Here is a 26,164-nt window from a genome sequence, read left to right as displayed (position 1 = left end):
ATATTTACGTTCGTCGCCATGTTTATGGAATGGCTTCTCGTGTCATCTCGCGATAATAAATAAATCATCGCATTTGTGATTTAATGGAAAAACCGACATTAAATACTTCTGTTTTTTGGACGTTTAGTAAATATCGGTAAAGTTTTACGCAGATATCCAATGGAAAAGCGACTTGTGAAATGATTCCCACTAGTAAACAAACGGTCCAGGGTAAACTACAACATTTTTTTTCCCATTAAAGCAGTGTTTTTCAACCTTGGTTTCGAGACCCCACGTGGGGTCGCCAGGAATTTGTAGTAATTGATTAAAAAAAAAAAAACTTACTAGTAAAAAATATATGTTGAGACAATCCCAATATATAAAAGACATGACAAACTCTGAAGTGGAAACTGAAGCACTGTGGTACTGTTTATCTTTCAAATGTTCATTGTGGTTGGTTTCAGATGCTGCAGCTCTTTCATAATTCATAGTTTGAGTTCTTGTTTGTTCAGTATTAATTGTCAGCCTTGTAAATCCAAGCTGGACTGACTGTACATATCCTGACCAAGGAAAATAAAATTTTCACTTTGTGCAGTAATCTACACCTGGCTTTTCTGCCTCCGTCCATAATAATATACATTATATAGACTAAATGTCATCTAAATTTAATGGTTATTGGCAAGATAGGATAGCAAACATGATCAAAAACAAATAAATTTTAGCAAAAAAAAAAAAAAAGTCTCCGTTTTGAATGTCTGGGGTCGCCAGAAATTTGTGATGTTAAAATGGGGTCACGAGCCAAAATAGACTGGGAAGCACTGAGTTAAAGGCAGAGGTTAGCATCGGTGGCTAACTCCTCATAGCTCTAGTTAGGGTCTACTCTCATCCAACCAGCCGTCCGTTCAGCTTCACATGCCATTGTTTGACCCAGGTTGAGACGTACTGGAATTTTCCCTAAGTTAAGGAGAACAGCAGCTCATTCTGTGTTCAGTGGAAGCCAAAGTAATGCTGCTTTCCCATCACAGCACCTAATGAATGACATTCAGCTGTCAGCCCAGGTGTAAAGTGGTTACCTTTAATTGGCTAGAATGAAAAGCAATTTATAGGAGTAGAGCTGAGAATCTCTGTAGTGAAGTTGTCACGGTTGGTGTCAGCTATTGATCTGATACTTGACTTCTTGCTTTGAAATATAAAAAAAAAACAAAACAAAACACTATTTTCTGTTTCATATATTCAGCAGTATCGTCTTCCAGCAATAATAAAAAGAGCGTCAATGCTATTGTACCCCCGGACCGCATTATTTTGTCGCATCACTCCAGTCTTTGTTTACTGGTTGTCGGGCTGTTTGGCATTCCATTTAAAAATGTTACTAATTACATTCCAGGCTCTACTCGAGCAGGCGTCTGATATCGCTGTCTAAAAGTCATGACACATCTGCTGCCTTATATCTGTTCCAGAGTCTTGGTTAAAATAAAAGGCTGATGGGGTTTCTGCTGTTCGGGTGCAGCTTTAGAACAGTCTTTCATTTGGGTTTCATTCTGCTCCTAGTGTTTCATAAATCCTGCCCCATAACACTTTAATGTAAATTCACCTCTGTAATAATATACTGTATATTCTTTTATATACTTTTGTGTTATTTAACTGCAGGCTTCTGTGGTTCTGTTGAGCTGCTTATCTTTTTTTTTTTCTATATATATAAACATAATGCCTCCTTGGCTGGAAGCATAATGGTTCCAGGTTGTCCATCCATCTTATTCTCTTTAATTAGATATATTCTGAACACTTTTAGGCAAAATTTTCACATTCCCACAGTCCAAGGATGAACTGATTAAAATTCAGGTCATAGTGAACCCACAAAATACATTTATGGACATAAGAATTCATATGTTAATTACCACACAGATATGTAATAGGATGAAATCAAAGCGTATACAAGTAGGAGGTAACACTGTGCTGTTACACACACTGACATTACTATGGAGCAAAATTAGGTTTTAATTCTTATCAGTAGAAGTTGTTCGATACAGTATAGACAACAAAATTTGACGAAAAAAGACAGTCAGTAGTCGCTTTTCCACTGACCCTCAAATTGCACAAATATAACTTGCGCATAAAAATTTACCTAATGGAAGAAAACGACAATTTGGCCCAAACTCGTTTTTCCATAAAAAGTTTTTGCGCTGGCAAGAGGTGTTTTTTTCGGCGTAGCGCAATTGGTATATCACGCAAAACTGCAATAGAAAGACCTTTTTCTGCAATTAGAGTCACGTGAATTAAAAAAAAAAAAAAGGATGTTGACGGATGTTACAACAAGCGAAGAGGAAGAGTTTTAAAAGAAACATGGTGCAGTATGTGTGGACACACCAGAAAAATCGAATCATTTTTTAATTTAGGCATACAACAGTGGGACACTAATTCTAGTTCATAATATACTGTTTTTTATGGTCTGGGGTTAATGGATTTCTCCTTTGCACTGGACAGCACTTTGTGAGATTACACAAATCATCGCATTTGTGATTTAATGGAAAAACTGACACTACTCACTTCTTTTTTTTTACATTTAGTAAATATCAGTAAAGTTTTGCGCATATGTCCGATGGAAAAGTGACTACTTTGGTCCAAAATAGTGGAGAAGCTAGTATTACTACTAATTCTGTTGCAGTGAAACAACACATTAATTATCAGTTCTTGTCAGTATATAGCATGTTCTTTACAATAATGATGAAATTATATCAATTTGTTGCAAACTGTCAAAAGTCATACTACCACATTTTCTTACCCATTATTAAACATTGTACTCTTGTGTTGACAATAGTGCCATAAGTAAAAACAACATGTTTTTCATTTAAATCACACACGTCACTATGTAACTTTAAGTTTCACATAAACTTAATACCTTTATTAAATTCCTGCACAGTCAAAATTGGGATTGGGGGAGGCATACAACAGTGGGACACTAATTCTAGTTCATAATATACTGTTTTTTATGGTCTGGGGTTAATGCATTTCTCCTTTGCACTGGACAGCACTTTGTGAGATTACACCCGCCTTAGTAATCCTCACAGTAGGAATAACACATAAAGTAATGATACAGGGTTATCCCTCCCATCAAGGGGCCTGGATGCAGCACCAAAGCCTAAAACTACATGTAATTATATACTTTTTAGTGAAAAATGTATTATTCTCTTCCATCCCAACCTTGAGAACCTATAAGCTTTAAACAAATTTGAAATGATAGATCTCAGACAGCACCTCAGCCATCTGAAAACCAGGGAAAACCCCTCCAATAGTAGCAATACTACTTATATTAGTAGCAGGAGATGGAACAACAGAAGTAGCATAATATATAGAGTACCACAAGAAAAATGTAGCAGCAATGGGATCTTTTACTTACAAATCTCCACAATTAATGTGTAAACCTTAATGAGCTTCAATTCCTTTTTCTTCTTTCTTTCCAGTGTGGATGTTAAAGGTTTAATACATAAGATGTGGATGTGCTTATGTGAGGTTTGTGTCCTGGTCAGTGGTTTTTGCATCATTTGTTGACATTAATCGACTTTGTTTCTAAGCTAATAGTAGTTGTACACTGATGCTGCTGTAGATGAGCAGAAGAGATCCACAGAAGAATAGACAATTCGGATAACTAATGCGAACATTAACCAGCTTACTATTGTGATTCAACTGGCAGTGCTAATTAGTAGCAGTGATAAAGATACTATTGTAGTAATAGTGGTGTGATCAGTGTGGTGTGATAATAGTAACAGCAGTAATAGACAGAATGGTTAAAGGCAACACTCTCCTACTTAAACGCAGATCAATTAGCCTTAGTTAAACTACACACAAAGACAAACATATCTGCTGGAAATGTTCTGTCTTTTCAGTTTATCATTTAAAAAGTCTACACCATTTGATGTTTCCATCTTTAATATCTACACCTGGTTCCATTTGTTCAAATGTTTACCATCTCAACACCTTTGCAAACGAGAGCTGCATGAATAATGTAACACCAGCTCTGCGTCTGAAGCAGCCCTAATTACAGTGGGCGTACTATGCTGTGCGAGTGAATGTAATGCCACACACATATTTCCACTCTTACGTACTGTTCATCTCCACCGCTTTGCATAAACATGCCCACACATGCCCACCCTCACAATCACACACATGCATAAACACCCATGCATGTAAGTGACATCAATGTGTTGAAAGCTGCAAAAAAACAATCTGTATTTGTTTCCTGCAGCAATTTCACTGTAAGATGAAGCAAAAAGCACACACACACACACACATTATACGTATATATATATATATATATATATATATATATATATATATATATATATATATATATATATATATATATATATATGGAAGGGATGTATGGTAATTGAGGTGGTTTCTAATTAGAGAGCACACCCTTAGCAGCAGCAAACCACCATTAACGTGCCCTGTGTTTGTTAGTGTATCCACAGTGATGGCCTTGCTGCTATAAGTACTGTTATTTAACATTCTATGCGAGAGGATCCGTGGCTCACCAGGGGCTGCTGTGGTCATGATAAACAAGGACCAGGAGGGGAATAGCAGAGGATGGGCGGGAGGGGCAGTAGGAGAAGCTGTGTGAGTGTATGAGTCATCTGCTCCCTCGAGGATACATTAGTTGGATTTTTTTTTATTTATTTTTTTTTCTCCTCTTCAATTTTTGTGGCACTAGTGTCATACCTTTGGCTGGTGCATTCATGAGTAGTGATTTGCACTCACCTGCCTGCTCATCCTCTGATAAACACTTGTTGTTATACACACCAAGTAGCAACCTCCAGGGTTCAAAAATGAAGCCAATGCAGAAACGACAAAACCTGCAGTTCCTTGAATGGCCAATGGAGGCTGGCCCCAAAGGAACATGAATCTGCACCAACCCTTTTATATCGGTGGTTCTCAACTGGGGGGGGCACGGACACTCTCCTAGGAGGGGAGCACATGGGGGGGGGGGTCAGAAGTGACATTCTCGTGTGTGTGCCGGGGTGTGTTAGTGACTACTGTTGACCATCACAACATTATAAATCACTCAACACATACTCTCACTCAGGGGGGTTGCATATTGTCCGGCACATTGTCCCCCCCCCCATGCCCCACCCCCACGGTCTCAAATTCATTTTTGGGGGGCAGCCGGTAGTCAATGATAAGGTGAGGGGAGCTCACTTTCCCTTTCTAACAGCTTTATCTACAGAGCTGCATAAACCCCCTGCTCACAGATTGCAGCTTGTGTGTGTGTGTGTGGGGGGGGTGTTACACGATGTGCCAGATGATATGCAACCCCCCCATCCCATTTTTTCGGACATAAGGGGAGCGGCCGTTGGCTCATGATGCTGTTAGTGGGGCGTGGTTCAAAAAAGGTTGAGAAACCCTGCTTTATACAAACTGTCTTGTAATCCTACTGTAAAATAAATTTAAAAAAATAATTGTGACACAGATATGAACTGAATTCATTCACACTGGTTTATTATTATGATTATGATTATGATTGATGATGATGATTATTATCATCATCACTAAGTTCAGTGTTTGTGAATCCACAGTTCAGACTAAACTGTGACAGTTCTGCCCTTGTTTGGACAATTCCAAACAGATTTTTCGTGCAGCTGTTGACAACAAAAACTGAACAGAAAAGAGATTGTTTGTGGTTTTACAAATCTCAAACACCAGTCTTCTGTCTACAACCAAAGCTAAGCTAACAGAGCTATAATGTAAGCTATCAGCTGACATGGCATAGCTGGATTATAAGGCAGTGTTAGTTTGAAGGAGAAAACTTGATGATGCCATAACATAGATGTATTTAAACAATGACTTTCAAACTTTATTCAGTGTATGATATACTGAATGGAATGTCTTGTTAACCCTTTATCAGGCAAGTGACTGTTTTTGGTAATTTCCACTAACATTAAATAATGGGCCAATCCTGTGCCTCAGTGAGGTCAAGAAGCATGTTGGTTTTTATAACAGTATACAGTGATTCAGAGAGATTTTATAGACATTTTGAAGCTGTAAATAGTGAATATGAATGATTTTTGTCAGTTTATGACCTTATAACAGTTGTTTTATTGCACGTCTTTGTTTTTTAACAAGTGTTGCTCAGATGTTTTATGGTAAGAAGAGGGAGATGATGTCCAATAACATGCAAAGGTTGAAATTTTGAATTTCAGAGTATTTCATTGAGTGCCCTATAAAGGGTTAAAGTTATTAGCTTGTTATAGTTGCCATTACAAAGGTAAATGTTGTGTAATCTGTTAATGTAGGAGCCAACCTGCTTTGTCTTAGCATCTGTTTATGGAATAAAGTATGCATTGACTTCCCTGACACACAACTCTACTTCAGTTGTGTTTGAGAAGTTATATCAATAGGAAGGTTCTAGAACCTTTCTGTGTTGAGTTGACCTGTTCTCCAGTTGGTCTGTGAGCACCTTAAGTGGCAGCTCACTGCTCTGAATGCTTGTGTGCTAATGCTAATGCTAAGTACCATGTGTATATGAATTAGAATAGGTAAAATGCAGAGACTGAATTTCCCTAAGGGGATAATAAAGCAAGTTAACCTTTAACATTTTAACAAAACTGTCAAAGGATTCCGTATGTGTTAAAAAATAATCAAGCAGCTGCAAGTACTGTGTTAGGGTTGGGTTAATGAGCCATGTGGATGGTGTTTTCAGTTACATTATAGCACAGGTGTCAAACATGCAGCCCGGGGGCCAAATCTGGCCCGCCAAAGGGTCCAGTCCGGCCCTTGAGATGAAGTTGTGAAATATAAAAATTACACTAAGATATTATAGATCATTTTAGTTCAGGTTCCACATTCAGACTAATTCAATCTCAAGTGGGTCAGACCGGTAAAATACTATCATAATAATCTATAAATACTCACAAATCCAAATTTCTCTCTTTGTAGGTGTAAATATGTTCATGTATTTACACTAAAACAAAGTATAATTTCACAAAAAATGTGAATAAGCTGAACAAATATGAACAACCTAGCATGTTTTAAGAAAAGTATGATTTTAACAGGATTCTGCATGATATTAAATGTTTTGTGTATTTGTAGTGATCTGTAAGTTACAATGAACATGTGGAAATGATAAACTGAAGTATAATATTGTTAAAATTACACTTATTTTTTTCAGTTTGTTCATGTTAGTCACATTGTTTGAAAGGATAGTTTGTAGATGTAAACATTTTCATTGTTTAATTTGACTTTTTACCTCCGCCAAGGAGGTTATGTTTTTGCCAGGGTTTGTTAGTTTGTTTGTTTGTCTGTCCGTTAGTGTGCAACATAACTCAAAAAGTTATGGACAGATTTTGATGAAATTTTCAGGGTTTGTTGGAAATAGGATAAGGAAGAAATGATTAAATTTTGGTGGTGATCGGGGGTGGGGGGGCCCATTTCCAACAAACCCTGAAAATTTCATCAAAATTTGTCCATAACTTTTTGAGTTATGTTGCACACTAACGGACAAACAGACAGACAGACAAACAAACAAACAAACAAACCCTGGCAAAAACATAAACTCCTTGGCGTGGGGGGGGCCCACAGGGGGGGCCACTGATCAGCCTTGGCGGAGGTCTGCGCTCTCCGAGTGCTTCTAGTTTTACTCTAAAACATAGAGAAAATTTTTGAGTTGACGTTATTTAAATATTATTATGTAATTATTTTACTGGTTCGGCCCACTGCAGATCAAATTTAGCTGAATGTGGCCCTTGAACTAAAATGAGTTGGACACCCCTGCATTATAGCCTTATCTTGGTGAGTTTCGCCTCTTGCTTTTTTTCCCCAGCCCCACCATCTTCACCAAATGTGATGACATTTGGCTGAAGAACCTAAATACCACTGTCTAAAAGCAAAATTCGCTTCCACCAATACCAGTGGGTTACATCACAGCGCCTAGTCTATTTCTTATTTTGGTGCCCACCCCTCTGTAGACATCTTCATACCCTAAAGTTACCAGAAAGGATTTAGATACAGGCATTCTATTTTAATCTCTACTTGAAATTGGAGTCCTGATAGCTTTTTGCATTCAGGAAAAGAAAAATGACAGGTTTCCCTTAAAAGAATAAAAACTAGAAACATAAGACAGTTTTCCCCTAAACACACACAGCCAGATGTCTCTTTGTTGCATGAATGAAGCTATACTTAGTCACCACTGGAATACGAGCCAAATACTGAAATCCAACACTGTGGTGGAATAAAATGTGTGGTTTGTGTCCATAAGCCGGCACACCAGTGGAGGACTGAGTATAGTCTCATGCTTTGCTTTCAAATCTTATCTTGCCTTAAGAAACAATTGTTCTAATCTACATTTACAGTAGCAGAGAGTGAGAGTGGGCTGTAGGCATGTTACATAAAGTAGTCAGTGGCAGGTTTTTCTGCAGGGGAAGGCTCTCAGATGTATTGAATATCACCCATGTCTCCCACCAATTAGTTTGCCAACCCCCCCCTCCCGTTCTTTCTTCTCCTGTCTTCCCCCTCTGCCTATTCATCATGTTGATGGCTCACTCGGTGCTCGTCTAATGTTCGACCAAATCTTTTTCGTGGAATCGTCACAAACCCGAAAGGGCTGCCTTCCCTCCGGCCTGATTTTCTGTTTGTTAATTAGCTGAAAGACAAGCATGAAAAACAGTCTGTTTTTATTTCCCCAGTGCAACATTTGACAGAATCGGACAGTAATGCAGAGTCCTATTTGTTGGGGAGTTATGAGGAGTTTGTAGGAGCTTTAATTTCTCTTTATGACCATCCTTGGTCTTTGTGTTTGTGTTTCGAGTATACTGATAGCACCTCTTGATTCTTGTGGCTTTTTTTTTCCCTCCAGAACTACATGCCATTCATCCTTCCCTGCCCTTTTATCTACTTGGACAGAATAAGTTTTTTTTTTTTGTAATGGATTAAAGGTCACATGCATGGTCCATGGCACAATCCTGCAGGGTACAAAATGTTATCCGCAAAGGTTTAGGCCCTATGTGGAGCTTATTGGTCTGGCTTTTCTAAGACACACAATCCTCTTTATTGCTTTGAAGAATAGACGAGATGTTTAGGCTTCAGTGAAACTCAAATCTAGCACCATCAGCGATTGTATTACTAATAAGATCTAACGATGATACAAACAAAAACAGATGATCAGTACTTCAGAACCGCCTGAGAGATTCAATTAGATGATAGCGATAAATTCATTAGAGCTCATGATATACACAGTGATTGCTACTTATAGCATTTAATTTAATGAGACAAAAATAGATAATTGTCAGCTGCCCTTCCTTGTGCTTTATTGACTTGTTCTTTTTTTTTTTCTCCCGGTCTGGGAAGAAAAAAAGATTTAACTGGGTTTTTCCAATGTGAACACTGAAACATTTTGTAAACACAACATAACATGTGCTTTGTTTCTTTGTTTTTGATCAGAAGATTAGTATCAGATGTAAAGTTTGTATGTGATTGCTGTAGCTCATACATGGCAAGGAAAGCTAGCTTGTTTTGGTCTTAGCGTCAGTAAATACAGTGTTTCTATTTTATGTAACCAACCCTTAAAGTAAATCAACATTTTGTGGGTTTAGAGGAATTTCTAGAACCTTACAGAAAGATTAAGCAGAATTTAACAAATCTTGTACCACATTACAGGAGCCAAGGGGTTCCCACCCCCACATAACCAATAGCACAGTCCTTTAGAGAGTTATGAAAATACTACTAACTAGAGTCACATTTAGCAGCATTCAATAACATAGCACACAAAATTTTTAGACACAATATACTACATAGGTGCTACATTTAGGCTGTGAAAGTGTTAGAGCTAAGGTTTTGCTAAGGTATGAATACACCTTGGTTAGGGTTTGGAAAAGCTCATGATGAGGGCTAAAATAAGAAATTTACATTAAATTTAATTTAGGGGTGAACCAATATACAGTCATGGAAAAAATTATTAGACCACCCCTTGTTTTCTTCAATTTCTTGGCTATTTTAATTTCTGGTACAACTAAAGGTACATTTGTTTGGACAAATATAATGATAACAACAAAAATAGCTCATAAGAGTTTAATTTCAGAGCTGATATCTATCCATTTTCCATGTTTTCTTGATAATAACCAAAACCACTTCAGTTCTTACATCAATAGCTACAGCATTGTACTGACAAAAACAGTGCTTTTAGGCATTCCATGTTTTCTTTTCTGTCTGTTTTAGTCACATGATACACACAGGAGTCAGTACTTGCATAACCATTGTTTTTGATGACTTTTGATGGTCTAATAATTTTTTCTGTGACTGTATCAGCCAAACATCTGTGCTGACATGTGGTTGATATTTACTGTTATCGGCTGATATTGGTATTTGGATATGTTACTGACATGATGTCATTTCACCGATGGCAGTGGCTGATATTTATCTGTCGCATTACACAAAGGTTACTTTATAAATCTGTATGATTGAATTGATGCTCATTCAAAGATAATGTAATGAAGGGCTGAAAAAGAGGTACATTAACATTTTAGTCACCTTTGTAAATCAGCCACTATTGTGTTGGTTTTTTGTTTTGTTTTTTTGTTAAGACTACAAAGCATTTGCAATTTTTTTAATGCAACCATTTTATTCTGTCAATTGTGCATCAGCTAATCTTAGTGCAATGGCTTTTATAAGCTTGCATTGTGTATTTTAGATCACCAGTTCAAATTGTGATTTACATAATCCATATCTATAGTCACGACTGCCTGCATAAGTAAATGATGCTTATGATTCTTAAATAAGACTATTATATCTGCAGCTTTTTCCTCTTAGAAAAGACCCAAAAAATCAGTTAGAAATCGGTTTTTGTTGCAGTTCAATGTGAATAATGCTGTGAGCCTGTCCATCCCTATAAAACTGTCTGACTCTGTCACTGGTTGTCAGGTGTGCACAGAGATCTAAACTAAAATCATTGCTCACCAGCCATACATGACAATTTATGCTCCAGCTGGTAATACTGCAAAGTAGTAGCTACTGAGCCGACAGATAAATGGTCGGTTGTCAAAAATCAGTTCCACGACATTTAACACTCTTCATATTCTTTTTTTTTTTTTTTTTTTTTTTTTGTGTGCAGAAATTAAGGAGAAACGAAGTACATTTTTAGTCCAACAGCCCAAAGGGTCCGATGGACTATTGGTATCAGTTGTCCATATGTCCGTCGTCTGTCCGTAAACAATTTTTCAAGAATCTTCTTCTCCAAAATCATCAGCCAGAATCAACTGAAATTCACAGCAGAGGTTCCTTCTTATGAATTTTTGAAATTTAAAAAAATCCCCATTGATTTATGAAGGGACAAATTTCAAAGTGCTATAACTTCAAAACAGTTGAAGATATTGGTAGAATTACTGTTGGCAATAGATAGGAAGGAATATGGGCTTTCATTTGGTGCCATGACCTTTGACCCTGACTGACCTTGAAAGTTCAAACCCAAGGTCAACCATACCCAGAGTTATACAAACTTCTTCTCCAAAACCATCAGTGATAATCTATTGAAATTCATAGCAGAGGTTCCTTGGGGCAAGGTCTACCAAATTTGTTCAAAGAATTGAGAAATACTGATTTTTGAATTTTTTATGAAATGTTTACATTTTTAAAATCCCCATTGTTTTATAAAGGGACAAATTTCAAAGTACTGTAACTTAAAAACTGTTGCTATAATTACTAATGCCAATAGATAAGAAGTCACATATGGGCTTTTATTTGATGCCAAGACTTTTGACCTTGAGTGACTTTGAAAGGTCAAACAAATGTCAATTAATGTATTCAAATACGCCGTTGGACTACATTTAAAAGCGCTAATCGCCTGATTGTGTTTGTACAGTGAAGTCAAATGTATGTATTGTTCTTTTGGTCACATCAGTACAGTCTGGGGGTTGGTTCCAGTGTTTAACTTTGTCTGATTTCAGCAGCGTTTAATGGTAAGAGACAGGACTATCCAGGCCTCTGAGTCAGAAAGGTCACATATCAGACTACATTGAGGAAACATAGTAACACACACACACACACACGGCACAAAATGCAAAAGCTAAAACCCTAAATATCACAAAAACAAGATAACCACATGTTACGCCCTGGCCTAGGGGTTTACCAGGGCGAACATAATGTGCTCTTACCTTTGTCCCCTCCCAGCTCCCAAGCACACACGTCAGTCAAAAACTAAAGTTCACAAGATTTATTTTTTACAACTAAAGAGGGTTAGGGGTGGGTGCGGCTAAAACAGCAAACAAAATATCTTCTTCACAGTTCAAAACTAAATTGCCTAATCCAAAATAAATGCAAGAAATAAAATACAGAATACAAACCTAAACTCTCTAATAAAAACAGGAGAAAACGTGAAAATAAAAGAGCCGTCCTCCCCTAAAGGATTGAATTTACAAAAAGATTCTATTTACAACTATTTACAAAGCTGTGAATTAACACACTAACACACGAAGACTGACGACCACACACGAGCAGGAACCACGGTTGGAAGCTGGCAGGAGGCAAGAGAGAGAGCGAACGGCTGGATCCATGACCAATTTAAAGGGGCCGGGCAATCACGCTACACCAATCCGCTTCCTGCCAAAAACAAAAGACACAAGACAGACACAGCACACCTACAGGACGGGGGAGAACACACACTATACAGAAAACATGTACATATAACCACAAACAGACAAATTATGACCCAGGGTCATAACACCACATAAACCATGCTTACTTTTTTGCATAGATGTAACATTGTACATCAGCTCTGACTCACCAAGGAAACGTATCCCTCAAGACTGGCTGAATCTCTGTTTAGCTTAGTGTAACTTTAAGTCAAGTTAGTTTATATATGTAGCACATTTAAAAACATAAGAAGTTGACCCAAAGTGCTTTACAGACAAAGGTAGAATAACAAAACAAAAAACAAAAACACAAGTTAAAAAAAAAGTAAAGGAAATTAAGAGTCAGGGATAGATGGATGGATGGATGGATGGATGGATGGATAGATTTTAGGTGAAGTGAAGGCAGAAAGAAAGAAAGAAACAAACAAACAAACAAAGAAACAAAGAAAAAGAAACTTTTGATGAGAAGACAACAGAAGAAACAAAATAAAATGTAAAATTAATAAGGTTTTAGGTGAAGTGAAGGACAGGAACAGAGGAAAAAAATGGGAAAGAGAAGGCAGAAAAGAAGATAGTTTAAAATTTAAAAAAGAGAGAAAGTAAGAAAGAAGTATAAAACTGGAGGAAAACAGACAGAAAGATAAGGTTAGAAAGAAAGAAAGAAAGAAAGAAAGAAAGAAAGAAAGAAAGAAAGAAAGAAAGAAAGAAAGAAAGAAAGAAAGAAAAAGAAAGAAAGAAACTTTGTATGAAAAGACAACAAAAGAAACAAAAATAAAATGTAAAATTAGTAAGGTTTGAGGTGAAGTAAAGGGTAGATAGATAGATAGATAGATAGATAGATAGATAGATAGATAGATAGATAGATAGATAGATAGATAGATAGATAGATAGATAGATAGATAGATAGATAGATTGATTGATTGATTGATTGATTGATTGATTGATTTACTTTATTAATCCCCAAGGGGAATTTCAAAATATTCAAAATACAAAATTCAAAATAGGAATTATCAATAAGGGCTTAAGTTAAAATAAGTAAATAAATAGAGATCGAAACAACAATAAAAATTCTTATAAGTAGAGATTAAAAGAACAAATATGAATCAGATAAAACGCTTTAGGATTATCTATTATTACTGTCTTCCCAACTAGAGCAGCCTTCTACCTAATGTCTGTACTGTAAGAGATAAATAGATTATCACTGGAACTGCAATGAGTGACTATATATATTCACTGCTACCTAGGCTAATCCAGCTCTGATACTTTGATGGATATATCAAAAGTGATATCAGTCTTCAGAAAGACAGAAAACAGCCATACTTCCAAAAAAAAGTAATCTGGTTTGATAAATGTAAAGATGTTTGTTTTTAAAGTGGTTTAGCATATTATAATAGTGTTGACATTTCATCTCCTCCTTTCTTCCTTTCTTTCGGATCCCCATTAGCTGCACCATAGCCGCAGCTATTCTTCCTGGGCTGGGGTCCTTACAGTAATCTTTACAAGTAGTCAACGCAAACATACAATATAATCATACAAAACTATTTTTTCACATACAACATAACATGAAAGAAAATAAATAACAGACAAGATACAGACACGACAGCTCCTTTAGGTCATCAGCGGTTTAGTATATACAGTACATTTATTCAGTTAGCCCAAGTGTCAATCATTTATGGTCAATAGATGCTTCTTCCTGAATTTCGTTTTTGCAGTTTTCTTGTGGGATGTGTTTCATATTAAAGATGTATTAATTAGACATTTGTAACTGCACATGGATTTGATTCGGTGAGACTTTTTCATCCCGTCTTAAAGTAAATGTGGACTACAGTGTGTTCATTTAGATCCCTGGTCCTACACTATCAGCCAATCACATCCCTCTGACCTGGTGGCTCTCTGTCTTATCTTCTGATAGGTGGATGACCTCAAGGCCAAACTGGCTGCTCAAGAAGTGGAACTAAAGCAGAAGAACGAGGACGCTGACAAACTGATCCAGGCAAGAACCTTTTCTCCTTTTTTTTTTCTTGAAAAAACTCTCCCCGCTACCATATTATTTTTCCAGCTGTTGAGATATGTGTATTTGAGACTTCTGCGGTGACACCAATATAACAGGGTGAATGGAATTTTTTTGCTCGTGGTGCTCAAAGAAATGAAAAATGGTGTTTAAAAAATTGAGCACCGGTTCGTCCTTCCAGGAGGAGTGCCCCCGTTACTCCGGTTCTAATACACAGATAGATTTCTCATACGCAGTTCACAGGCGGGAGAACTTGAGATAAAACTTCAACCCTTGACCTTTTCTCTTTCCCTGTTCGTCTGCTGATCTTGTATAAATTTTGTCAGATAAGTCAGAGGAGTAAAGCTTAACATTTATGGAGTTAATTTAAATGCACTGAACTTTTCTTGTAACCACTGAGGGTTTAGCAGTGTTAAAACCCCTTCACATTCACCAGGTCATTGATTTAGCTTAGGTTATGGTTTAAACACAGAGCCTAGATGATGTTCCCTCTGAATTTAATGCATCCATCCACATTAATGCGCATATTTCACAGAATTTACTTAACGGCTAAAATTAGCTTAGAGGTCTTCTTTATGTCTTTGTGCATAAGGAACTTTGTGTTGGTAAATGCAAGTTATGCAAATTTACAGGATTTCAGTTCTGTTGCAACATGTTGATGGTCATATGAACTATGTTTTCAGGTCAAAAATCTCCAATTTCATCACAATTAATGCTATATTTTCATGTCACAAATGGCCAAGTTATATTTGAACTGAAGTTACCTGAAAAACAAATATTCTATTCTTTTAGATTCCCCAATTTTTCTTACAAGATTATATCCTACATATCACATGTTTTATTTTTACAGGTTACAGTACGGAGTATGGTGCTGATCCATCCTGCTTATGTTACGCCAATACATACATTAAGAATGTCACACGGCACTTTTTAAATCAACAGTTTTCTAATAATAAGCATTTTTATAAAGAAATAACAATTCTATATTGTTATTTACTCTTTAGTATGATGATAAACTATACAATAAATAATTCTGATACTAGTTTATGCACAGGGATCATTTGTGGAAACGGTGACATGGCTGCCGAGCATCAGTATGATGGGATCCGGAACAACCATGTGACATCCGTCCACTGACACATTTTGTGTTTTTGTTCAGCTGTTATTGTTTTAGATCCACAATACTAACATTTATGAATAAGAGGAGAATTAGCAATAGTAAGTATATCAGTTTATTACTAACAAAGTACTGGTACTGACCAGATCATCATGGGTAATGTCACGTCCGTCCACCAGCAAAAGTTTTCACATACACGTGCTATTCAAAATCCAGTATTTCTGAAAATATAGCTTCCACTGTCAAATAATATCAGTAGTCTGTGCACAAATGTATTAGCATTATTTCGACACAGTTCTATGCATTTCTTACAACTTTTTTTTTTGACAAAAATGGCCACTCATTTGACCTCCTAAGTAAATTTTAGCCGTTAAATATTTCTCTGTTTTCTCTATGTTTATGTTAATGGAATTTTAGTTTGCAAAAAATGAGAAAAAAGCTTTCCAAAGTGAACATTTTAAACCTGAGTGACTTTGTTTGTATCTGTGTGGGGAGATTGGAAAACAGTAGTGCTACACCTCATTTTGTTGATGTCTGTTATTGCTTTGTGTAATGAACCTACAGCTGAGACATCAAATCTAGGTGCGTAAATCAGTGTATGACCTGCAGAAGATCGAGGTCAGCACAGATACCTTTGGGTGATGAAACACACCAGCATTGTTTCCAAATCCACATAATGTAAAGAATACATTACAACAACCCAAACAGCACTTACGTTTGTAACTCAACTTGCTGTTGTTCCATGTCATAACATTTTCTGCTACTTTCAAAATGATCTACACTGTCCATAGTTTAAACTTCACTAGAAACATTGTTTTGGGTCAGTGTATCTTTGGGCAATTTGATTTTCTTTTCAGAAACAAAAGAAAAATTAGTGGTTAATTGATTTTCGTTTTAAAATAGAATTAAAATTGAATTTCAAGGCATTTCTCTTTTTCAGTGTCAAAACAGATAAACCAAATTTTAAAAACGGATTGACAAAAATAGAAAAACGGACCAAAAACTGCCTTTTTTTTTTTTTTTCACTTTCTGAGACCAAATGTCATTTTCAAGGAAAGAGCGCTAATGCCTAGGTCACAAAGATTCTTACCAACTATGGATTTGTATGAATCTTCCACTTCATATGAAATCTGGACATCGTAGACATGCTCCCCCCACGAATGTCTATGAACTCCAGATTACATACGAACTGATAGATTCGTACAAACCCGTTGTTTGTAAGAATCTTTGTGACCTGCTCTTTCCTTGAAAATGACAACATCTGGTCTCAGAAAATGAAAAAAATGGCAGTTTTTGGTCTGTTTTTCCATTGCTGTCAGGTAGTAACTTTCTTTTTCATTATTAGAAATCAAAAATCTGTCTGTTTTTTTTTTTTTTTTTTTTTTTTTTGATTTGATTTATCTGTTTTGACACTGAAAAAGAAAAATACCTCGAAATTCAATTTTAATTCTTTTATTTTAAATCGAAAATCAATTAACTACTAGTTTTTATTTTGTTTCTGAAAAGAAAACCCAATTACTAAAAGACAGACTGACCGTTTTGTCCGAGCATGTGTACTAGTCTGTAGTCTGTAGTCTGTAGTCTTTTTTGAGATATTTTGTAAGTCAGAGGTCGCATGGACAGATTTTGTTTTGTGTTTTTTAAATGGAGGAACAGAATATTCAGTCCAATATAGTTCCTCACATGGTGACGTTAAAAAAATGGTTTTGGTCTCCAGAGTTAATTCCTTCATCCTTTATAACTGTATGGAGACAATTGAACGCAACCATGGATGGATATAACTGTTGTGACATTTACACAAGCTTATCTGAAACAATCCACACTGTAATCAAAACTTGAGGCATCCAATGAAATATTATTAGTCATATATTAGTGTGACTTCTTTTCTGGTTGCTGTGAGCGACATGTGGGTGACTCTCTGTGTCTGCTACTGAGTCAGATATTCAGAGCGTCTTTTTTATTGAATAAAACATACTTTTTTCCAGACACACAGCTCTTTTCTAGTTGTGGTTGAGAAGTTGCACTAACAAGACCATCAGAGGATTCTGTCTTGAAGTTTACTGGTACTTAATTACAAAACCTGGCCTGTTAGCCCTACGTTCTCCCTCTTGTCTAAATATGGTCATTGATGTTTCCAGAAAAACAGCATGACAGGGAAAATATCAAACTAATCGGGAGTCTTCATCCACTTTTTCCATACAGTGCACAAACTGAAAGTTCTGTGCTTATGAAGGAGTTAGATGTGAAAAGGTTAGAGTTGCCTAATGCAGATTTCCAGTCCTAATTACCCTTTTTTTCCCCTTCATTTTAAACTCAATGCTGCAGAGTATGACCTGTTTGGAAGGTTATTTTTTGAAGTTGTAGTCATGCTGGGAAAGCTAAACCACTGGCTGAACTCACACCATTAACCCAGCAATAAATCCTGTGTGCCGCTGCCAGGTGGTGGGCATAGAAACTGAAAAGGTGTCCAAGGAAAAGGCGGTGGCTGATGAGGAAGAGCAAAAGGTGGCGGCCATTGCTGTGGTGGTCAGCGGCAAACAGAGAGACTGCGAAGAAGACTTGGCTAAAGCAGAACCGGCCCTCCTAGCTGCTCAGGATGCCCTTAACACTCTTAATAAGGTCAGTTCGTCTGTCCTCCCTCGCTGTGTCTTATTGATTTGTTCCATCATACTTTACTTTCTTAGTTTTCTTCGTTTTTAACAGGGGTTATGTTCTTTTTTCTTTGTTTGATTTCCTTTTCTAGCTTCAGTGGAATAAGTTATGTCCACACTGGCCTTGAACTGTATAAAAGAATATTGAATCAGAGGATTTAGTCAGGTCTTTGCTAAAATAATGTCTCCTCTATGTTCTGCGGGTATTTTACTTTATCCTCGCATCCCATGTAGGTTTATGAGGAGCCTGGGGGATTTTCACAAACACCCTCTGTGTTTAAAAGGTGCTCTCTGTTCAAACAAGCAGAACAGACAGTTCAATCACCGCTTAGAGCTCTCTAAAGATGCCCTAATTAGAATTCTCTGTTGTCTTCTCAAAGTCAGCACAGGTTCGTCTTCTTTTTCTTTTTTAATCCTTTCCGTTTTCTCTCTTTTTCCCCCCTCAGCAGACCACAGAGATATACAGTTGTTCAAACTCAATTAAATCATAGCTCTTTCATTTTCCATCCATTATTGCCTCTATCTCCCTAACTTCAGAACAACCTGACCGAGTTGAAGTCGTTCGGCTCTCCGGTGGCAGCAGTGACCAACGTCACAGCGGCGGTAATGACGCTGATGGCGCCCGGCGGCAAAGTCCCAAAGGATCGCAGCTGGAAGGCCGCGAAGGTGATGATGGCCAAAGTGGACACGTTCCTGGACTCTCTGATAAACTTCAACAAGGAGAACATCCCAGAGGCTTGTCTGAAAGCCATTCAGCCTTACCTGCAGGTGAGTGTTCCAATTAGCCCTTATTCATTAAAGCCGATGCTAACAGTGCACAGCGTGCGATGTCTACCGCTTGGCAAATTCAACTAATAAGTCATAAATTTAGCAGGGGCGTGACTACAATGACAGAGGCACATTATGGCTGCCGACTGTCCAAATGACAGCCGGAGAAAATCAACCAGTTAATTAAGTGTAACAAATTTAACAGGAGCTCTGATTATGAAGTTCAATGGAGCGGATACTAGGTATGCCAGTGCAGGAGATAAAGCCAAAAATTCATTGTGAATTCAACAGCATCCACAGAGCTTTATTTTTCTAAAGACGATGATGTGACTGTTTTTTAAAGCCTCCTTTTAATTAAGCAGCACCAGTGTACCATATGGTTTAAAGACATAATAGCTCATAAGTCTTAAAGATATGTACAGTAGTATATGATTATACAGAAAACTAGCGATTCAACACAAATGGTGAATATGAGAGAAAACTATTGAGACACTGTGATAGTGCTCCAGTTGTCCCTTATCCAATGGCAACTGTATGTTTCGCTGAATTGTATATTAATTCTTTTACTTTAAATGCAGGTCAAAGAACGATCTATAATTACATTTTAGATGTAACTCAAACAGCAGAATTCCGCAGAGGTCCCATGTATACATGCTGTAACAAGTTAAATTAACAAAGCAAAAGGTGTTCAATTATAAGAAACAGGTAGGAGATGGTATGTAGGTTTAGGTATCGTACAAGTTAGCATTTAACTGTAACTCAGCTCCTTTATCTCAATAACTGCTGTTGGAGAGCAGGATAATTATTGTTTTCTTCTACAGTTCATGTATTCACATCTATATTTTACTACATGTTGAAATACCAGAAACAGTAGAATGACTCTTAGACTAAGATAACAATTCAAAGCTACACTGCAAAAGCTGTTAATCTGCTTCTTACGTGTTTAATTTATGTGTTTTAACAGACAACATAGCATAGCAAATATTTTTCTATTACTGGAAACAAATATAGCTAAAGTTATGTAGATAGTTTTGGATCTGTTGTACAGGGTTCCTACGCAAGTATGGAAAATGAAAACAAATGTATGGAAAAATATTCATGTTTCCAAGACTGTTACCACTGTTCTATTTTCTAAAACATAAAATTATGAATATCTTAAAAAAGAAATCTGTTTTTGTTTAACTCTTTCAGTGCCATGGGCCGATTAAATCGGCTTTACGATTACGACCTTTGAAGTGCCGCGGGCCGATCAGATCGGCTTTGGAGAACACGCCGGATTCTTCAAATATTATAAAAACGACGCGAAATACTGAAAAATTCTGTGGCACTTTTAAGGCTTTTAAGGCTTATTAGCCCCTTAACTGTCTGGCACCAAAAGAGTTAAGGCACTTGCTAGCGCAGTTAAAATGTTTGTGTGAGAGCGCTGTAATGGAAATTTCTAGCACCATTTTGAAGCAAGAACACAAAAACTCACTGAATTACGGTTAAAGCAAATACAGGGGTTGGACAAAATAATGGAAACACCTTCACCTCAAGATGATAATGCCCCAATCCATACAGCTAGAATTGTTAAAGAATGGCATGAGGAACATTCTAATGAAGTTGAGCATCTCGTATGGCCGGCACAGTCCCCAGACCTCAACATTATTGAGCATTTATGGTCAGTTTTAGAGATTCAAGTAAGACGTCGATTTCCACCGCCATCGTCTCTAAAAGAGCTGGAGGGTATTCTAACTGAAGAATGGCTTAAAATTCCTTTGGAAACAATTCACAAGTTGTATGAATCAATACCTCGGAGAATTGGGGCTGTAATTGCCGCAAAAGGCGGACCTACACCATATTAAATTATATTTTGTTGATGTTTTAAGGTGTTTCCATTATTTTGTCCAACCCCTGTATATTGTTACATGTAAGAATATTGAGACAACAGAATCCAAAGCCTTGCCCCCTGCTGTCTGACCAACAGAAGAAATTTCAAAGCTTATATATGTTTAGTCTTTTCCCATGTTAGGTTAACTACCAGGTGGTTGGTTACTTCTCAACTCCACCTATGTACACATTTGACCTTAAACAGTAAAAGGAGGACAGTGAAGTCAGTAGTGTTTCCTTAAAGAGAAGGCAGACAGTAAGTCTCTGACTCATCAATAAGTGGACAGTGAAGGAAACAACAAGCTGGACATGTTTGACAAATTACACAGCAGGTCGCCCTAAGTTATGTGATGTTTAAAATGGGAATACTGGACACTGCAACATTCCACTTTTCTTCGTCAGTACATACAGTAGGCTACACATCCCAGAAAACATTTGGGCAGATTGACAAGTTGAATGCCCCGCCTTCTGCTCTTATCCTCTTCCAACCTATTTTAAGGCCCGCCCAGGTGTGGTCAAGTTTCACTGCTGCTTCAACGGACAGGTGATGTCCACACACTGTTCGTGAGCGAGCTATTCGACATGCCTTGTATGATCGTTGGCAGAACTCATAATGGTTAGATGTAAATTCTCTTACGACTGGCTCATAAATCCCAAATATAAACACCGCTTGGCTGGTTGGAATTTTTTTACCAAGACATCTGGAAATTAGGGTCTGGAAAAACTATGGAATTTTGATATTTCAAGGCAAGGCAAGGGAGATTTATTTGTATAGCACAATTCATACACAGGGCAATTCACAGTGCTTCACAAAAATGGAAAAGAGAGACGTTAATAACACACAATTACAATTAAAACATAATCAATAAAACATAAAAGTCAATTAAAACAAAGTAAAAGAGGAGAGTGCAGATAGAACCCTTTCAGTTGGTCTATGCACAGTTGAACAGTGCTGTTTTCAGCCTGGACTTAAACATTGTCAGAGTACAGGCCTGTCTTACATCATCAGGAAGACTGTTCCAGAGTTCAGCTGCATAGAACTGAAACGCAGCTTCACCGTGTTTAGTCCTGACTCTGTGCACCAGCAGAAGACCAGTCCTGAGGTTCTCAGGGTCCGAGATGGTTCATATGGGACCAACATGTCACAGATGTACTTTGGTGCTCGACCATGGAGAGACTTATAAATGAGCAGAGCTGTTTTAAAGTCTATTTTCTGAGCCACAGGAAGCCAGTGCAGAGATCTGAGCACAGGACTAATATGGTCGTACTTCCTATGTGTAGGAACCCTGCATGTCAGGTAGCTGTAAACTAACATAGTTGAGCTGCTTTATCTGAATAGCTGCCTATGTCTGAGTGTCACAGTTATTTTTTTTTTTTATGATAGTTACACATATTTTACTCCCGCCCCTTTTTACTTAATAATACTAAAGTAGTTGTTTTGCAGTCAAACAATTCAGCCCTCGCTCTGACAGTGACTGTTTGATCAGTGTTTCATTTTGCATGTGTCTTCCCTCCAGGATAAAGAGTTCCAACCAGAACTCGTGGCTGCTAAGTCAAACGCGGCTGCCGGCCTTTGCTCCTGGGTGTTAAACATTGTCAAGTTCTACGAGGTTTACTGCGAGGTGGAGCCCAAACGTCAGGCTCTTACCAAGGCCAACGCCGAACTGGCTGCTGCACAGGAGAAACTTTCTACCATCAAGCGCAAGATCAACGTAAGCCATCATATTAGACTGAGGATACAGGAAATGAAGAGTTTATTCGCTTTATGCCAACTTTCTCTTTCACAAAGAGACAATTTCAGTTTCTAATATCCAGAGGATCTAGCGTATGAAAGTATATCATCATTTTATTAAAGGAGGGGCTTTACTTTCTTACTTCTCTTTGAAGTTCTTTTCTTGGTTTGTAGTGAGCGCATTGACACAAAAACACACTGACATGAGCATTTAAGTGTGTCTTAAAACTACTGTGTTTAGCGTTCCGGGCTGAATTTTTTTTTTCTTCTACAAAACAGTGCAGTTGAAAAATGACTTGTGAAAGCCAGAAAGCTCAGCATCTCATTATAAAAGATTCTGGAAAAACATCAGTATGGATGAACACCTCTGTCAGACCCTAAAGATATGCTGTGTAATATAAATTTGATGCTACACAAGTAAAATACAAACAGCCACCCGAGGGTAAGCTGAGGCAAAAACCGAGGATAAGAATTATTTTATCAGTGCTTGAGTGACAGTTGACACATGAGCTTTGCCAGTAATGATATACCACCCGTATTTCATCAATACAAAGCTGGTGTAAGTGCTATTAAAGGCTTTTACTGTTCATTAATCTAAAACCAAATCCATCAACCTAAAAACCCTATTGATAAAAGCAGCTGTAAATAATTGTTTCTCAGTGGCGTTTGACATTCAGCACATCAGAGCGCCGCAGAGCCCCAGCAGAGAGCAGTGCTCGGGACGCTGCGGCTGCTTACATCAAACCCTGCAGAGAGCAGAGTGACGACTGTTAATAAGATCCAGCATGACTTCTCTCTGTCATTTTTCAGTCCTCAGTCAGATCGCTTGAGCAGAGAGTGGGTACGGAGCCAAGGGGAATTAGCAATCCTCAAACTAATCTACTGAACCTGTGTGCCTCTCCACCGATTAATCCTGTTTGTCCTTGTGCTAATTGCTTCCATATGCCAAATAAATCCATAGTGGAGGGAATGATAAGTTTTGTCCAACTTTTCACACGCTCCCCAAGTTTCCTTCACTGAGACGCCTCAGCGTTCTGCGCTCTTTGTCTTTGAAGATTCTTTATGACCGTGCTGTTTTTTAACAAGTGCCAATTTTTCTCCATTTTTCTGTGTGTGTGTTTGTGGCCTGTCAGCACCTTAATGAGAACCTGGCCAAGCTGACAGCCAAGTTTGAGAAAGCGACTGCAGACAAGCTGAAGTGCCAACAGGAAGCAGAATCAACGGCGCACATCATTTCCCTGGCCAACCGCCTGGTAAGGAGGATGATGGAAGAGGGGTCAAAGAGCACAGAGCGTCATATTAACACATAAAGACCCAGTGTTACTTTTGTGGCAGTTCCAAAATATGTTTTTTTTTTCTCTGTTTAAGTTTTCTTAAGTGATTTATCACAATTTATTATGACACAATCCTCTGTACTTTGTGTTTTTTTTTCAGTGACCATCAGGTATTTTCCTATATTTAATTTATTGATCATGTAGATGTTCATTAAAGCTTAAATTCAAGTTGAGGGTTATTATATCAGAAACAGAGAAAACTGAAGAAAAAGTGACTTTTTCTACAAAATCTCTCATTAACTGAATATAAACCCAGTGTGTCCATCTACTGTCAATGATCCAACTCTGTAATCTTACACTGTTTTAGAAATTAGACAACTGCTGAAATGAAAATATGTGTCACAGTAATTATGCAAATGTCATAAATGTGGAACTGAACATCAAATGAACAGAAAAAAAAGGTTAAAATTTAAAGATAAAAACTTTTCTTTTGCAGCTCTGTTGGCAATAGATACGATACAATATGATACGATACAATGCAATATGATACGATATGATATGATACGATACAATACACTTTATTGTCCCCTAATTAGGGCTGCAATTCAATAATCAATTATCAATGAAAAGACAGATGTAATCTATAATATAAAAAGGATGTGGACAACGTGGTAGTAATACAATTAAGCCAAATCTAGTGCACAAATGGTAAAAATGATACAAAAATACATGATAAAAAAAGATGGTAATAAAGTAAATAAATAACAGTAACATGTAAACATGACCCCATTGCACAGCTTCACAGCTTAAGACACTGTGTAATGAGACAGGTCCCATACTGCACAACCCTTAATGACTAATTGTCGCGTTTCTACTATGTGATACCGGCTGGACTCGACTCGACTCGACTTGACTCGGGTACCAGGTACTATTCCTGGAGACCGTTTCCATTACAGGATACTACCGACTTCAGAGTACCTGGTCGCCATAGCGATGCTGCGTAACTTCCGTGACATCGTATTCAACGTGACACAGCTGATGGTAAAAACAAAGAGGAAGAGAAGAAGAAGAACAACAACAACAACGCGATACATGCACACAAAGGAGGATGTCGATGGGATGATGTTGTGTTTTTGTCATTTTGCGGCTGTCATCGTGGATTAGCCCACAGGTATATTTAATGTAAACTTCTGATTCGTTTTTTTTTTTAAATGTCAGGTCATACATTGATGATGCAATGACGCAGAGACAACTCTCTGACCAATCAGTGGTCTGCAGTGTTTACACATCACATTTTAGTACCTCTTCACCCGTTTGGGAACCTCGGGCCGAGCAAGTACTAAAAAATTGTACCGGGTACCAGATTTCAGGTACATAATGGAAATGCAAAAAGGCAGAGTGGAGCCAGTACCACATAGTGGAAACGCAGCATAATATGTTGCTTTTTCCTGCTGTTATGGAAAACTGAAGCTACTTGTCCAAGATTCCATTTGGAGTAGAATCGTGTCCAAGTTGTGCCTGATTGAATATGATCAGTGACTGGTAAATACAGCTAGGGATGGGAATCGAGAACTGATTCTTTTTTGAGAACCGGATCCCAGTAGCTCGATTCCTTGGAATCATTTGCCTGCCTGCTTAACGATTTTACTTATTGATTCCGCCTTCGTTGCGCATGCGCGATGACGTCATGTGTACGCTGCATTGTTTTGGTCAGAACGTAGCCAACATGGCGTTGAGGCAGAAATGGTCTAAAAAGACGACACCAAGTCCACCAGGAACACTGTCAAAGCTTCCATGTCTTCAAAAGGGTGGAATCCCTCCAATCTGCTCAAACATTTGTCCACAGCATGTGATTCATTTACAGGAATGACACGTATTTGATATGCTACTTAGCGACGCTTTTGAATCTAGTGGCAGAGTGAACACCAGGCCGACATCCGGGCCCAGTTCCAGTTCCGGTGTGGGCAACAAATGTCGTACCCCCTCAAATACAAGTTTCCGAAGGTAGGGGAAAGGAAATGAGGTGCACAACAACAGGAGACGAGCTGAGCCGAGCCGAGTCGAACTGGTTCCACATAGTGGAAATGCAGCAATAGAGGAATTAGTAAAGCGCCTTTAGTTTCACTTTCACTGTACGTGCCCCCCCCAAACT

General features: G+C 37.8%; 1 protein-coding gene across 1 annotated transcript in view; it reads left to right on the top strand.

Moving 5' to 3' along the window:
- The window catches only part of dnah9 (dynein, axonemal, heavy chain 9), a 344,949-nt gene that overhangs the window by 224,257 nt on the left and 94,528 nt on the right, over positions 1 to 26,164 (top strand). Inside the window, exons 55-59 of the mRNA XM_030122326.1 lie at positions 14,503 to 14,583; positions 18,158 to 18,337; positions 18,907 to 19,137; positions 22,524 to 22,718; positions 23,872 to 23,991. Coding sequence (XP_029978186.1) covers positions 14,503 to 14,583; positions 18,158 to 18,337; positions 18,907 to 19,137; positions 22,524 to 22,718; positions 23,872 to 23,991 — 807 coding nt within the window. The remainder of the gene's footprint in view (positions 1 to 14,502; positions 14,584 to 18,157; positions 18,338 to 18,906; positions 19,138 to 22,523; positions 22,719 to 23,871; positions 23,992 to 26,164) is intronic.

This window comes from Sphaeramia orbicularis, chromosome 19, assembly GCF_902148855.1.
Source record: "Sphaeramia orbicularis chromosome 19, fSphaOr1.1, whole genome shotgun sequence".
In the NCBI taxonomy this organism is placed as follows: Eukaryota; Metazoa; Chordata; class Actinopteri; order Kurtiformes; family Apogonidae; genus Sphaeramia; species Sphaeramia orbicularis.
This window is presented reverse-complemented; position numbering and strand designations above follow the sequence as displayed.